General features: G+C 37.1%; 1 protein-coding gene across 1 annotated transcript in view; it reads right to left on the bottom strand.

The window, feature by feature from the left end:
• The window catches only part of LOC121440230 (AF4/FMR2 family member 2-like), a 496,090-nt gene that overhangs the window by 151,259 nt on the left and 327,615 nt on the right, over window positions 1–17,216 (bottom strand). Inside the window, exons 5-6 of the mRNA XM_041640968.1 lie at window positions 3,712–3,748; window positions 3,388–3,421 (exon numbers count right to left, since the gene is read on the bottom strand). Coding sequence (XP_041496902.1) covers window positions 3,388–3,421; window positions 3,712–3,748 — 71 coding nt within the window. The remainder of the gene's footprint in view (window positions 1–3,387; window positions 3,422–3,711; window positions 3,749–17,216) is intronic.

Here is a 17,216-nt window from a genome sequence, read left to right as displayed (position 1 = left end):
GGGAAACTAAATACATCTCATTTGTTGTTACTGTTGTTGTTTCTAAATGCCTAAGCAAAACCAAATATAAATAGGCTAATAAGAATGCTGTAATGGCAAGTACTTGATGATTATATTAGATCAGTTTCATGAAGCCATGTAAAAAAAAAAATCCAAGTTTTGTTTTCTCTATTGGCCTTTAATGGGTTCCTTGAGAGTCAACGAAGTAGTATATCTGAATCAAGTAAGTGATAAATACAGAATGGATATGATATTTGTGCTCAAATATACAACTCTGTATTTCTGAGAAAAATAACTTGACCTTCTAACACTTAAGCTTTTCCCTGTTTAAGGAACACAAGCCGATTATGAAGGAGATTAGAAACTATTGTATTTAAGAGATTTGAGTAAGGACATTTTAGCAATTATAATAAGAGACTCACAGAGGCTGAGGACTTGCAGTGGGGGCGGCTGACTGCTGAGACTTCAATCCTCTAGAAAGTATTAAGGATTAAAGTTAAACACACTTTTATGTTGTTTAATTACTAAAGAGTATGCTTATATTTGGGATCTAACAAGCTTTTGTGGAGGTATTCATATTTGTATATACATTTACTCATTAAGTTGCTTAATTTCATTTAAGGGACTCTATTTACCTTCAAGTAAAGATAAATTACACTGTCTTAAACTTACATATTTTACATTCAATGTTTTCCCTCAAATTCCATGACTGCGGTAGCAGCAGAGCCTTCTAAATTCACCCAGTCAGATTTTCTTTACTTATCATGAGCTGATAGAAGTACTATATGTCGACAAAGTAGAGCAAATGAATGGGAAAATACCCACTTCTCTAGAAGGTCAGTTAAGTGCTGAAGCTTTCCCATAGAAAGAGCAGCAAATGTCAAGTACAAATATGGAGTCTGGATAGTCACAAGCCAAAACTCAGAGCCATTGAGGTATGTGATCACAGGCTTGGTGCCCATGGGTGCAAATCTTATAAACAATTCACACTTGAATGGAAGATCTACATCTTGTCAAGCAGGCAAAGCAAACCAAGCTGAGCAAAATGAATAGATGATCTCAGTAATTAAGGGATTCTGTTTTCCAAGGCTCTAATCTCTCTCCACTGTACTAAGCAGTAGGTGGTCTGCCTTAGATATTTGCTGGCCATGAGTAGGCATATCTTCAAGCCTGCCTGTCTTGGGAGTTATTTCTTACCGAGTTCCAAATATTGGCAGTTGCTCTACACTCAGAATGTTCTTAATCACCTTCGGGATTACCCTGCCAAATGTAAAATCCTAGAAGTTGGCTTAAACATATACTGCAATAAAATATGAAAAATAATAATAATGACTGTGTTTGAAAGCTAAAATAAAAATACTTTTTATTACAACTATGACCTTTCTTGTTTTAAATCCATATCTTGCCAAAAGATTGGAAGTATTCCAATTACAATGTGATGAACAATACTTAGAAGAGGTTTATTCATAAAATGGACTTAGTACCCTCAAGTCTTTCTGATTCTTTTTACAGAGAATTTTATTCTCACCAGCTATACTATACCCTATGCAGTAAAATGCTGTTCTCAGAAATGCAGCCTCCAATCCTAAGCAACTCTTGGTGAGTTTCCCTGTGTTAGGTTTAGACTATTAAAACATTTTAATATACAACATATTTGGTAAGTAACATTTCACTATGGAATTCTAATGTACATCCTTTAGGAGTAAGTTCATTTTGCCATTAAAATACAAGTTTATACTATTCCTTGTTTGCAAGCTTACATTGACTCCTCAAATGTGTTCTTTTGTATCTTATTATTTTTAGTAGGAAAATGATAATATAGGAGTGCCAATTTGGAAGTAAGATCTAAGGTTCATTCATTCTGAAGAAAAAGAGCAGTTCATGTGATTAATGGAAAAGATGAAATGTACAATATCAGAAAAGATTTTTATTTATTCATTACCATTAATGTGACCATCACATCAAAAACATGGCTTTATTATTCCTGTTCCTTGTTTTGTCTTGTGCTTTAAAATCGAGGACTCTTGGTTGTTAAAGTTGAGATTTTAATTACAAGGTCACTTCCAAAGACAAAACAAAAAAATAAAACAAAACAAAAAGAACGGGTGATCAGGTCAGTGCTTTGAGATTAAATTACTACACTGAATGAGAATATGGAATGGAAACACTATTGACTATGCTGGTGTCTCAGTGTATTTGAAGTCATTCCTAGCTGTTTTATGCAATTATTCATGATCTTCCAAAAGGTGAGCAATTCCCTTCAAGTGTGCCATAAGGCCACTTGTGTGTCATAAATTATTTCATTTTCAAAAATTTCAAGTACATAATTTATTTTCATTTTCTATTATTAGGAAATAAAGAAGTTATGATAGAAATACTGCACTGATAAGCTCTTGGGCAAATGGATATTTTTAAAAAAATCTATATTAGTTAACCAGAGGAAATTGGTTTTTATAAAGCCCTCCTTTTGCTGATATTAAAAAATGAAGACAGTGCAGAGTGAATTGCAGAACTCTGACTTTTAAACTTTGATCTGGTTCCATAGCATCTTTCTCTCGTCTTTCTGACTGTCCTTGTCTGGCTGCAATGCACAGATGACAGATGACCTGCAATCAGTGGGGTATTGGACTAACTGGCTAGATCAAGCCACATGCTTTTTCACATCCATTCTTTGCCCTTAGGAGTTCCAACTGGCTGTTGCTTAGCTATAGTTACATGAAGCTCAATGTCTCATCAAAATGGTGGAAAGTAATACCTAGATTTTTTTCACTGGAGTCACAGTTGTTTTTAGGTATTGGCCCTAAGTGTGTCTACATTATTAGAGAGCTGGTTACTAACCACATTCATTTTTACTCTTCTTGCTGATCACAGGTACTTTAGTTCAAATGATTCTATCTACTCAAAATATATATTTCTCGTCCTTCCTTGGAAATGACAGCACTAAGGGTGGGACTTCAGAGAGAGAATTCTGTCATGAAGGTGAGCCTTCATGAATGGAATTTGTGTCTTTACCAAAACCACTTCAGAGACCTCTTTCCACTTCTATGACATGAGTTTATAGTGAGAATATAGCTATCTCAGCAGATACCATTTGTACTGGTGACTTTGCCTCTGACTTCCTAGAATCTACAATATTTAGAAATTCGTGTCTCCTATTGATAAACTTCTCAGCTTATGGTATATATGTTATGGTAGCTGAAACATACTAAGCTAATGAGAATTTGATTAACCCCCACTAACTTGAAACTGAGAGTAAAGTTCATAGTCTCAAAAAAGAAACCACAAAAGGGAGAGGTTGCTCAGCATCCTGGTGCTGATTCTGTGCCAAAATGCCCTAAAAAGTCCTTCTTTGGGAGGCCAAATACTCACGACTTCAATGATACTGACTTTGTAGAAGCTCTGCTGGTCGGGTCACTCCACTCTGAATAGAAAGGACACAAACAATTACTGTTCATGCTTCTCTTGTAAGTGAGTATTCAGAATTAAATTACTTTCTAAACATGCAGCCCTCCCAGATAATTTTACAGTCTTCTGCCATAATAATAGATGAAAAAGAGGAACTAGAATGGTAAATCACCAGGTAACCTTTCATTATTATCACTCTTTCATACTATAATGACATTAAGTAGAAAAGAGGGAAAAGTAAGGGAACTAAGATTATGGGTGACTGGCATAAGGAGTTGAAAAAAACAAAAAATAAAAATCACTTACTTTGTAAGGTAAATCCTGGAGTCAGATGCTGAGATTCCTGTAAGAAAAAACATATAATAGAGACATTACTAAAATGATATGAGTGTGAGGAGAGTTGCCTGTTATTGCTGAGGATATAATCTTGTTAATGTTTACAAATAAGAAATCACTGTTAACAATTGTATTAGTTAAATTTCTGTATGTAGCTATATTTGTACCTACTAACCAAGGCTGTTGCCACAAGATAAAAAATGTCACCTAATTATAATTAACAGTAAAGATCATGTCTATTTGAACATGAGTCCCACCCACATGAGAACAAATGACCCATATGTATAAAATTCAAGTTGAGAATTTATTACGTAGCCAGGCAATGATGCCTCTAAAAAAGTTAAGTGTACTTGGTTCAACCAAACACATGATCATGGTTTTTGTAAAAGTGTAAACATGATTGTAATTAATAAATATGTCAAGTTTCTCCCATGGTAAAAAACACCCCACTTTTAAAATGTACAAGTTTTAAATTAGTTCAACAGAGGTGTTCATAAAACTTTATTACAAGTCTGCTGAGATATAGGAAGTAATTTGAAATATGTTAGTAGACTATATTATTTAAAGGATTTAGACTTTGTTTGAAAATCACCCTTCACAAAATTCATTCACTGTTTTGAGAAATCGAGACTTGTACTTATGAGTCTTTCTGAGAGTGTGGCAGATCTTGACAAATTTGGTAGGCAAAAGCATTACAGTAGTGCTCAGAAGTATTTAAAAGAGAATGTCCCCTACGGTCTCTGACTCTTGAACCCTTTGCTGCTTAGGTAGGTTTAGGAGGTGTGTGACCTTGTGAAGGATATCACAGGGGTGTACTTTGAGGTTTCAAGTTCATGTGCTAATTCTAGTTCACTCTTTAAGGTTGGAAATAAGAGCTCTCTCATTATTCAAACCTGCCTGCTGCCATACTTCCTTGCCATGATGGTGATGGATTTTTATCCCTCTGGAACCATAACCCCAAATAGAGCCTTCCTTCTGTAAGTTGCCTTGGTCATGGTATTTTCTCATAGCAATAAAAAAGTAACAAATCCATCAGGTCATGCACAGTAGTGGAGACTCAGTAGAGAACTGGCAAGGCTATGCAACAAAGCACCAAGGTCCCAGGTTCCATCAATAGCACTTAACAAAAATTGATATAAAATTGGCTTTCTCGGAGTCATTGCTTTGAGTAATGTATTCTTTAGGGTGAATCTTATACTACAGAGAAGAAAAAAATCACAGCATATTTTTTTCTTTAAAAAAATAAGCAAAGAACCATATGGCAGTGTTGCACATTAGCTAAAAGTAAAGTTTTCAGTCTATTTTATTGTACTTTGATAGTAGGTTTGGCTTCTTGATAGTCACTCTAGAAAACTACAATTAAAAAGTAGTAAAAAATTCCTCTCAGCTAAAGAGCATAAATAGACTGTGTGTAAAGTATACTGCTCAACGTCTTCTGCAAATAATAGAAACATTAAATATTTTTGTTTGTTAATATAAACATTGAACAAAAATCCATGGGTGATGTAGGATTCCCCTCTGTGTGGTGTGAATATGTTTTATTATTAGTGATTAATAAAGAAGCTGTTTTGGCCAATGGCTTAGTAGAGTAAAGTCAGGTAGTAAATCTGAACAGAGATATATAGAGAGAATAGGCAGAGTCAAAGAGACTCTGTGTAGCTGCCGAAGGAGAAGGACATACCAACCAAAACCTTACCTGTAGGCCACAACCTTGTGATGATACACAGATTAATATAAATTGGTTAATTTAAGATATAAGAGTTAGTTAATAAGAAACCTGAGCCAATAGGCCAAACAGTGTTGCAATTAATACAGTTTCTGTTTGACTATTTGGGTCTGAGAAGTCTGGAAATGAATGAGCAGTTCCCGGTTACACATGGGCTAGAAAGGTTATTGGCCAAAGGAGGGGCTCAATATTGTTTAGTTAAACTAATATAACACCAAACTGCATTTTAAATATTTATGCTTATACCTATAGACAAATGCCACTCCCACTCATCTTTAATTATGGAAGCTCATATTTGCACTGAGTAGAGGTGTATACAGAGTAATGGCTGCACAAATGCTGAGAATGACAGTTGAATATTCAGCCTTAAACAAGACGTTTATGCCATGCTCTCAAAGGTTCAGGGAACACTGCAGAAGAGAATGAAATACTGTAGGAGTCAGAAGATAGGGAGAAGGACTGTGAAATGTTCTCTTCAAGACACAACACAGCTGTTGCAAACAGAATCTCATAGCAGCTATGGTTGCCTGCATTAGAAAGGTCTGTCAAAAGCCAATTGTGGATTGGGGAGGGGGTCATGGAATGCTACCTTACCTTCTGAAATACTGACAACTGAAGGACTCTAGGGGAAGGATAGTCATTGTCTTCACTTGTAAACCAAACAATGAACAAGCATCCAAGGAATGGCTCTTAAAACGGTTACTACACATTGTTTGTTGGTTAAGCTCACTGGATCACAAATGAAAATGGCATGAGACAGGAAAAGAAGCTATATGGAGGAGAAGGATTTTGACAGATGTGAATGGAAAGTAAGAAAGTTGAGGGCTGGTGAGAGTAAGTACAATCAATGAACTATATACATGAAATTGTCAAAAATGAATTTAATAGAAAGAAAGGAAAAATAACGGAACACATCTAAAAGTTGTGCTGGTGTGTACTGATCACTGATTTTATCATTATATTTTTATACAAATATATGTCATTGTACCTTTCTCATATTTACTTCCTTACCACTGTCCCTTTTCTGTCTGTAACTAGAGCACCAACTGCCTTTTGATGAAAGGTCTCTCAAATGTTGAACAATCAGATTCTACTACTTAGGAAATTACAGATGGCAAGGAAGGGAATTTATTTGTAGAGGTCATATCATTGTTAAAGATCAATGAAATGTGAAAATTACAGCATAAGAGTCCATGGAGAAAAGCATAGCAAATTCAGAACTTAAAGAAAGCACACAAGTCTATGGCCATTTAATGGCAAGGAAAACATTCATCTTATCTGTCTTCTTATTCCTTCAGGGAACAGTTATAGCATACTGGATCATTACAGCACAATGTAATAATTGATGCTGATAATACTATCAAAGCTATGAAGAAACACTAAAGAATGTTCAACAAAACCTTCCAAAGATGGCAGAAAAATATTAATTATACTTCAAAATAATTTATGCCAAGTGGATTCTCTAAAATTGTTCAAGAGTTTCAACTATCAAGAATGTCATATGTCTTTCTTAAATACATAAAAATGAGTTGCTAACCATTTGTATCAGCTTAATTTTAAACAAGTATTTCTATCTACTGTTTCTCTAGAGGATTTAGATGCAGGGCAGGTTTAGACTTGTATACCATCAGGAAATTAAACACAGGTTCCAAAGTCAATCAAAGAAGATCTGATAGGAGAATAAAACACATTTTATTTGTTCTGTAAACTTGTTTTTAAGATGGCCTTTATACTCAAACACTTGGTTGTTTCAGTGCATCAGTATAGTGATGCATAAAGAAAATAGGAGGATGAAGTCACTCCACAATTTTGTATAATTGATTTCATATATTCTTGACATGATTTTAATGCTAATATGGATAAATAATTTTATACAAGATATACAAATAAAGAAAACACTTTTATATGCTGCCAAAGTCACCATGCATATACAACCATATATCATGGTCCTAAAAAAAATCTATGTTCATACAATAATTGTTATTGCGTGTGATATTAAAAAAGTCACTAGACATGAAGCTCAGTAATTTTTTGCACAGAAATACCATATAGTCCAGTACATAGTAAGAACAAACCATATTTACAAATTCATGTAAGGCTCTTTTAAATAATCACCTGGATGACAATCCTATGGGATCTGGATTTTAGAGGTCAGCTAACTTTTCTCTTAAAGGGCTAAATAATACATATTTTTGAGTTTTGAAAACATATGGTCTTTGTCATCATTGCTCAGCTCTGCCATTATAGCACAAATAGCTGTTCCAAAAATGATTGATTCATAGACATATTACAAACAATATTGTGTTATTTTTCTTTTGATTTTATTTAGTATTTTAAGATGCCATTGCTGTTCTAGAAGACACTTGCCTATGCCAAACTTCCCCCAAGGAGACTGGTGCTCTCTTGGTTCTACCTGGCATGTGTTTATTCCCTTCTTTGTGAGGATTTATAGTCTCCATAAGAAATGGGGTAATTTAAGTTTGTGATTGGTAAGGAAACACACTGAGAATTTTAAATTGTGTTTGTCTTTGTAAATTTACAGATTCATAAGTCGCTTGACTTGAAAATCACACACACATAGAGGAGGAAAGGAGACATACTGATGTGGGAGTGTCAAATATCAATCTGCCGATTTCATTGGTTAATTAATAAAGAAACTGTTTGGCCTGATAGGTTAGAACATAGGTGGGTGGAGTAAACAGAACAGAATGCTTGGAAGAAAGGATGTGAGCTCAGACGCCGTAGCTCTCCTCTCTGAGGCAGACGTGATGAAGCAAGCTGCCAGGTCAGACATGCTGAATCTTTCCCGGTAAGACTGGTGCTACACAGATTACTAAATATGGGGTAGGCAAGATATAAGAATTAGCCATTAAGAGGCTGGAACTAATGGGCCAAGCAGTGTTTAAATGAATACAGTTTGTGTGTTGTTATTTTGGGGCATAAGCTAGCCAGGCAGCTGGGGGCAGGTGGCAGGAACGCAGCCCACGGCTCCTACTGCAACATACATACAGACAGACAGACAGACAGACAGCCTTATATAGATGAGGAAAATGAAACTTAGAGGAACTTCAACAAGACTAAGAAGCATGCAAATGGAAGAGTTAGATTAAAGACATCTAGGATTGTCGTTCTCTTTTTTGGATGAGCTCTGTCATAGCTTTTTTGGGGTGGTATAGGTTCTCAAAGGGTAGTTTCACCTAGTTCTGGTACAAGCACAGAAAAAAAGGCAATCACCCATTTTAGGCACATTGATTGGAGACAGCCACTGTTTAAAAGATATACTTTAAAATAGGGCATCTGTAATGAGAGCTAGTTTGACCCCTGGTCTCAGAATATCTATATCTCCAAACTAGTTTTCTAAGTTATTAATGGCAGCTCTGAAGCACCTTATTTATTGACTACACTTCTCAGTTTTCTTCTCTGTATGTTACGAATGATCAAATTACCAGCATGTCTGGGTTGTAGTGAGGATTGAATTATTTGTTCTATTTGAAGTGCTTACAGTGAGTTGAGACTACAGAAAAGGATGGCAAGCCCAGGGTAACCAATGGGGTGTGGGGAGCATGGGTGCCAGAAAAAAATGTCTCATACCCAGACTGGGACAATGAGGCTTACTGTTTAGTGTTGATTCAGTTTAAAGGGAATAGGGCTAGTGAAACAGAGTTTAAATGACAGATATTGCCAAAAGTATCAGCATAAAATCTGATAAATATGATTGCTCTTTTTTTTCTTTTATAAATAAGACCAAACTAATTGCATTGCTCCCAGGTCATGTCACAGGAATGAACTTGATTCCCCAGAGTTTAACTCTAATTGGCCATCTAAAACTACTAATCCAGATGCTTCGGTACTCATACCCATATGGGTCACAGCATCCTTCAGTCTTTTTTGTTGTTATCATGCAGGGCTTATGCAAGCACTGTTCTGTTGTGCCCTTTGCCACCACTCAGAGTCCTATCTATTCTCTAAATGTTGCCCCTTCCTTGATGACTGCTTCCACAGCTCTGCAAGGAAGAGTTGGTTATATTCTGTTGAGAGCCTTATGTTTACTTTGAAGATGCACACATTGTTTAGTCTTTACTTGATAGTGTATAGTGTGCTTTTTTACATTTCTGTGCTGGTTTGGATAGGTACAGCCCCCATAGACTCCTGGGTTTAAATGTTTGGCTCATAGGGAGTGGCAACATTAGGAAGTGTGGCCTTGTTGTAGGTGTTGCTTTGTTGGAGAAAGCAACTATGGGCATGGGCTTTGTGGTCTCAGATGCCATAGGTAGGCTTGTGTGGTAGTCTCCTTCTGCTACCCACTGATCAAGATGTAGAACTCTCAGTTCCTTCTCCAGCATCATGTCTGCCTGCATGCTGCCATGCTTCTCACCATGGCAATAATGGATTACACCTCTGAACTATAAGACAGCCCCAACTAAATGTTTGTCTTTCTAAGAGTTGCTTGGTCATATATCTCTTCCCAGCAATAGAAACCAGAAGACAATTGCTAACTGTAAGTGCACTTCATGCCTTTAGCAATCATTTCCAAATAAACAGATTATGACATAATGGAGAAAGGAAGGATAGAAGGAAGAAATATTCTTTTAAATAATTTTATTAGAATAGTCCCTCCTTTAATTGAAAAATAGGGTTTTTCTTATTCAATTTATTTTGTTTTTTTATATTTATTTATTTTTATTATTTATTAAAGATTTCTGCCTCCTCCCTGCCACCGCCTCCCATTTCCCTCCCCCGGTCAAGTCCCCCTCCTTCGTCAGCCCAAAGAGCAATCAGGGTTCCCTGCCCTGTGGGAAGTCCAAGGACCACCCACCTCCATCCAGGTCTAGTAAGGTGAGCAACCAAACTGCCTGGCTCCCACAAAGCCAGTATGTGCAGTAGGATTATTACACTTTCTCCTCCCTCTACTCCTTCCTGCTCCTCCCCTCCCTTCTGTAACTACTCCTTTTCTGGTTCTCACTAGAAAAGAACAGGCTTCTATAAGATAACAACCAACATGACAATATCATAAGATAAATTTCATAAGATAAAAACAAAAATAAAAAACCCACATTACATAGAAATTGGACAAGGCAAACCAACAGAAGAAAAAGGGCCCAAGAGAAGATACAACAGTCAGAGACCCACTCGTTAAAACACTCAGGCATTCCATTAAAAAATGAGACTGAAAGCTATATTATTTACACAGAAGACTTGTTATGGACCCATGCAAGTACTGTGCTTGCTACATCAGTCTCTGTGAGTTAATATGAGCTTTGCTCAGTCGATTTAGAGGGCCTTGTTCATCCAGTATCCTCCATCCCCTCTGGCTGTTGCACTCTTTCTGAATCCTCCTCTGTAGGGCTCCCTGGGGAGAAGTATATGATAGGGACATCCCATTTACAGATGAGTGTTCCAAGGTCTCTCTCTTTCTACATAATATCTGAGAAAATCTACAACTTTAAGGCACATTAAAAAAAAAACGGATGATGACAAATTGTTACTAGAAGCTAGTAAAGAAACTACACTCAAGGCTTGACAATGTAACCATAGAGGAAAAGGTTCTACTTGTATGGTATCTTGGTTTGTAAGGATTAGTGTATAGGTAAGCAAGGACTAGAAGCTGATGTAGAAAAGCATGGGATAAAACTGGACTTGCTGAACATAGCGGACAATGAGGACTACTGAGAACTCAAGAATAATAGCAATGGGTTTTGATCCTACTGCACGCACTGGCTTTGTGAGAGCCTAGGCAGTTTGGATGCTCACCTTACTAGACCTGGATTGAGGTGGGTGGTCCTTGGACTTCCCACAGGGCAGGGAACCCTGATTGCTCTTCGGGATGACGAGGGAGGGGGGCTTGATTGGGGGAGGGGAAGGGAAATGGGAGGCAGTGGCGGGGAGGAGGCAGAAATCTTAAATAAATAAATAAATAGATAGATAGATAGATAGATAGATAGATAGATAGATAGATAGATAGAAAGAAAGAAAGAAAGATAAAAACATGGTGACCAGAATGAAGAATATAACTTTTCTATCTCTCAGTATCCTGTTCAGGTATGATAAGATAGCTCCAGGAAGGCTAACATCTCACCAGCTTCAATATGGATACCTGAAACTCATCTATTGATGCACCCTAGCAGATAGTGTCAAGATGATGTGCATGCTCGTTATTGTTTCCTGCAAAGATGAGGCAGCTAAACAGTATTCCTTCATTCACAGAGAAGGTTACTTTGACATTTCTGGCTTTGTTCTTCCATGCCAGTCATACAATGTATTAGTACATTCAGAGCTCCAAATGGAAAAAGTCCCACAGTTTCCCATCCCCCCATCCCCCTATTATCAGCAGGCACACATTCTAGTCACTTCAAACACTCGTTGAAAAAGAGGTGCTGTTCAAATCTTGCTCAAGTCTTAGAGCTCATAGCCAACATGCTTTACCCCCAAAGTAAGGATGATTAAACAACATGGTCACAGTTCCAGCAACAAAGAGATGACGGATTTTGAGTCTGCATGAGTAGTGTTCACCAAACATTTTCATATATAAACACTAAATATAAAAATCAATGTAATGATGAAAATAAAGAATGGTATTGGGAAGGACATACAAGGATCAAAGTTAGTAAATATCTTTTTAATGAATAAGTTACATAAGTCTTCTTTTCAGTTCTTACAGGTAACGTAATATTAGTAAGAATATTAGTAAGAACTCTCAGGTAGCATTAAAACATGTCTTTTTCTCCTATAATTAACCAGTTTAAAAAGAGCGTTTGATGTATGAAGAGCTGTAATTCAAGGAGATACTTCACAGCTTCATTCACAGCAGCTCTGTTGATGCAGAATTTGTAAGTATTATTCTGACAAGCACTGACACAGATAGAATTTTCCCCAGCACTAGTTAAAATGGGGGCGGTGAGTACATTAAACGTGTGCACAAGATTTAGAAGGGATGCTTAACCTACTTAAAAGATAGGCTGTTTCCAAGTGTTTTTGACTTGAGCATTTGTATCCAGTTGATAACATTCATGACAAATGACAAGTGCTGCTTATGTATTCATCAAAACTTGCCCCAAAGTAACTCGATGTGATAAGAATTTCAAAAAGAATTCTAATTACTTGATGTTTTTACAATACTCACTGATCTATTTAAAATGTATGTGGTTTTCCTGATTACAGCTGGTCTCTAAAATATAATCATTTAAATTATGCAAGAAGATAGAAGGAAGGAGAAGGTGTTCTCAAAGTTTATGACATTTTTGTTAGGAGAAGTTGTGGAAGTCATTGTGTAGAATAATAACATGTTATTAGTAAAATATTGCTAATGTAGTACATGAGATGATGGCTATTTTGTTAACTTGTTTTAGTTATTCCACAATGTACAGATTCCATACTGCACATCACTATGCTATAATTCACACAACACACACACAAACACACACTACTTTCATTTGCCAAATGAAAATTAGCAAATAAATAATAGTTCATATTTTCTTCAAAGTCAACTAAGGGGTTATAAGCCCTGTCCTGGGAGAGAAATGTTAGCTCTTTTCATCAACTGGGGTAATCAGAAGCTTATTGTATCCCCCTTTTGCACAGTTTCCAGGGATGCTTTTGAGCTATTTAAAGGTGTTTTAGGCACTGAAACTAATGAAATTACATTTCACAGGTACACCATTTCACCCATGTGTTGTTCTTCTGGATTTACTCCATGCGCTATGAAACATATTATCTTGAATTACTAATGGAATATGCCGCCTTGTTGGACAATCCAAAAAGTGCATATAGCACGGCATTTTCAATTTGAGCTAATTCTTTGCATTTGAAAATGTGAAATTTCATGAAACAGGTTACTGAGCCTATGTTGCCACAGACACATTTGGTTACAGTGGAGGCAATGTAGTTCAAATATAGTTTCCTGAAAGGATATCTTTGGTAGAAACTTTAAAGCAATCTCTTCACATCTCAAAATGAGTTAGACAAGTAACATGTCAAGTTACAGCAGACTTTCCATTGTTATTTGATGTGGGAAGGTCATTGGTTAATTAATAAAGAAACTGATTGGCCCAATAGGTCAGAACATAGGTGGGTGGAGTAGACAGAACAGAATGCTGGGAGGAAGAGGAAGTGAGGCAGATGCCATGCCGCTCCTTTCCAGGGCAGACGCAATGAAGCAAGCTGCCAGGTCAGACATGCTGAATCTTTCCCGGTAAGACTGGTGCTACACAGATTACTAAATATGGGTTAGGTAAGATATGAGAGTTAGCCAAGGAGAGGCTAGATATAATGGACCAAGCAGTGTTTATAAGAATACAGTTTCTGTGTTGTTATTTTGGGGCATAAGCTAGCCAGGCGGCTGGGAGCTGGGTGGCAGGAAGCGGCCCGCAGCTCTCTTCTATGGTTATTCATTTTTAATGCTTGAAAATTATGAATCTATTTTTCTCTTCTTACTACTCCTGAGATAAGAACACAGATGCAAGCTTATGCAAGTATATATTGATTGTTTACCCATTCAGCACCTAGAGATGAGAACCTGCTCAGAAAAAAAAAATGTATTTTTTTTTTTTGCAACTGGAGCTAATGCTGAGTAGCTGTGCTCAACACCAAGCATCTTTAAAAAAAAAAAAAACATATGCATGCATTTAAGATTGGCTTGGACCTCCCTAAAGAATCTCTTCTCTCTTCTTTACTTCCAGATTACTTTGCTCTTCCTGGAGAGAGAGAGACAGAGCAGGTAATCAAACGTCTATTAGAGCCCTAAAGTAGTCAGTGTTCTGAGAAATGAAATTGTTTACTTAAAATTTCATGCTTAGTTGGAATTGAAAGTTAGGGGTCAGTTCCAAAGACACACTAAAGCAAGTATACCTCCCCCTTTTAATGTAGAGAAGATGGTTAATGAAAAAAAAGAGCTAAGTAATGATGCTTTACTTTTTAGTACTTGAGAAAGAATGTATTTACAAGCAATACAGCATTCTATGCTATTCTGACTATTGGCAGACAAATCATAATGTCATCTCAAGCATTAAAAGTTTCATCCAGAAAACATCACAAAACACCCAAATTTCTACCACATTAATCATACCTTGCTTATTGACCAGGACTCCAAAAAATCTGAAAAATTTGTGGGTAGTTCTGCTTTGCCCAGTTTAAGACATAGAAATTGGCTACCCTGTAAGCAGAGGGAGAAATGGTGTTGTCTGATCTAATGTTCTCCCAACCTCAATTGTATTCCATGCTGTCAGAGGAGTTTGCCTTTCAAGTAACTAGTGTATTGTCATAAGCCTTGGTACAGACACGATGAAGTCAAGATATTGTGGTGATATTTTGTCTGTGCTTTAACAAATAAAGCTTGCCTGAGGATCAGAGTGTGGAGTGAGCCACTAGATAACCATAGAGACGAGACCATTTAGGCACACACCTTTAATCTCAGCACTCAGGAGACAGAGGCAGCTGCATCTCTGTGAGTTCATGGTCACCCTGGGCTATACTAGATTGATCTAGTCTCAAAGAGAAAAGGAAGTCAGGCAATGGTGTCTCACAGGTTTAATACCAGTATTTGGGAGTTGCACACCTTTAATCCAATCACTAGGGAGGTAGAGACAGGAAGGGCTATGACTGAGCAGAGAGAGAACTATATGGTGGGAGGAGACAGAAGCTCAAAGCATTCAGTCTGAGGATTCATAGAGACACAACCTTGCTCCCTTGATTCTGAGGATTTTGTAGAGTAAGAATTAGTAGCTGACTGCTCTGTTTCTCTGACCTTCTAGCTTTCACCACTAATATCTAACTTCGTTTTTTTTTATTATTAATACCAATTAGAATTAATGCTACAAATTCCGTCCCTAAAAAGCTTATTCTTCTTGACATTCAAGTTTGTTGCAAAAGTTCCAGGAACACAGGAGCTGGAGGAAATCATTGTATGAAAGACACATAGTGGGACTGTAAGAGGAAAAATAGTGTGTGTGTGTATTTTCAGAAATGTATATTACATTTCACGCAGTAACTAAATAATGAAATAACACGTTAATACTACAAACAAACATTAAATTCTTTACCTTCGAGGAGTTAAAACTTATGAGATAGTTAAAACAATTTTTCAAATGATGTTTTAGCAAAAGGAGATTGTGGTGGTACTGCTTATATTCCATTACTCTTTTAGTTACAGACAGGAGCCCAACAGGCAAAAATAGGATGAAAGGAGCTAAAGTCCCATCTGATCCCTACCAAGAGCTTCCTGAATTATCCTAGTGAAGTTTACTGCCCATCTGCCCACCCCAAGTCTGTTTTTCAACTTGTAACATGCAGACCTTGGCTTGGACAGTCCAGATTTATTTTTAACTACCCATGTTATTAATGTCTAATTTTACTTGCTCTGCTATGTCAGAAGCCTGCCACGAGAGAAGCATGTATGGGAGTTCTAGAGAATATGCAGTACTGTATACATTCAAAACTCCTCAGTCCCAGCCCCACAATCTGTCTATAATATTGCTGACATGTACTGTCAGATCTGTGCTTCATAACAAGCCATGCAAGCTCTGCTCAGAGCTGATGAGATAAAGGGGTACCCATCCTCCTTTTCCTTTTAACTGAGATATCAAAAATATTATCACAATTTTGGAAGCATTTACAAAATCCTGTGATTAAGAGTAGTAAGTCTGAATAACTTAGTATTCTAAGATAGAAGTAGAGAAGACCCACAGAATTGAGTTAAGGCTTTCTTTTCATAAAGATTTAGAATAAATGACTTGTACAGCCTCTGACATCCTTTAGAATGGTGGGTCTACCTGTCCTTTTTTACTTTCTAGGGTGTTTATTTCTCAGAAGTGACAAGGTACATTTTGACATTGCACACTCTTACAAGTCAACACAGCCTAAGAATGCAGGGACATGAGGGTCTGAAATCCTGAAAGCCCCAAATCCACATGACCGGTTTATATGAAAGAGATATTGACATTACACAAGAATGTTTCCCTTTTTAGCTAATGTGCTCCTTTCCTCCTGATAGAAAACAAGATATAGTAGTGGACACACCTTACCATAAAAATAAATGACGTAGGCTCTATCCATGGACACTGACAGTTCTACAAAGTGAAAAGGACAAGGGCTTTCAGATACACAAGAGTGGTCACCCAAGGATTCAGCTTAGAAGGACAGGTGAATGAAGACCAAATCATTGCTAAATCCTCAGTCTGTTATCAGTTTCTAATTGGTCTGGGCAAAGCTGCCCATCCCTGATAGGAGAGAGAAAGGCAGAAGCATTAGCATATTATTTATAGGCCTCTTAGTACTATTGACAGGAAATGAATGAAAAAAGTAGAGCAGGCTTGTGAGGTACAAAGGGCAAGGGCCAGTTAGTCATTGGGGGGGGTGTTCATGAGATGGCTGTGGTCTGTCCAGGCCTCCACTCCTCAGAATGTTTTATCCTCAGAATTCAGCCACACTACTGTGCACCTACTGTGGAAACAGGAATTCATGTTTTCCAGTGTATCTTTTTCCAGAAGTCAAGGGTTTGGGAGGATCACGACTATAGGAGAGAACATTTTACTTGGTGCCCATGAACTTGGCTGTTCCACATGAGATTTCTCATAGAGAGTGGCAGGGCACATGAGAAGAGGTTCTAGCCTCTTTCTTCTCTGGTCATTCCCAGGATAGATATTGCATTTTCCAGAACAAGTGAACTTTATCTTTAAGATGTTTATGCATTATAAATGATTAGGAATGGACTCAAGTGTAGTGACATTTCAAATGTATTTTAACAAATAAAGCCTGC

This window comes from Microtus oregoni, unplaced genomic scaffold, assembly GCF_018167655.1.
Source record: "Microtus oregoni isolate MIOR12 unplaced genomic scaffold, Mior012 000067F_000, whole genome shotgun sequence".
NCBI lineage: Eukaryota > Metazoa > Chordata > Mammalia > Rodentia > Cricetidae > Microtus > Microtus oregoni.
Note: the sequence above shows the minus strand (reverse complement) of the source record. Positions and strands in the feature narration are given on the sequence as shown.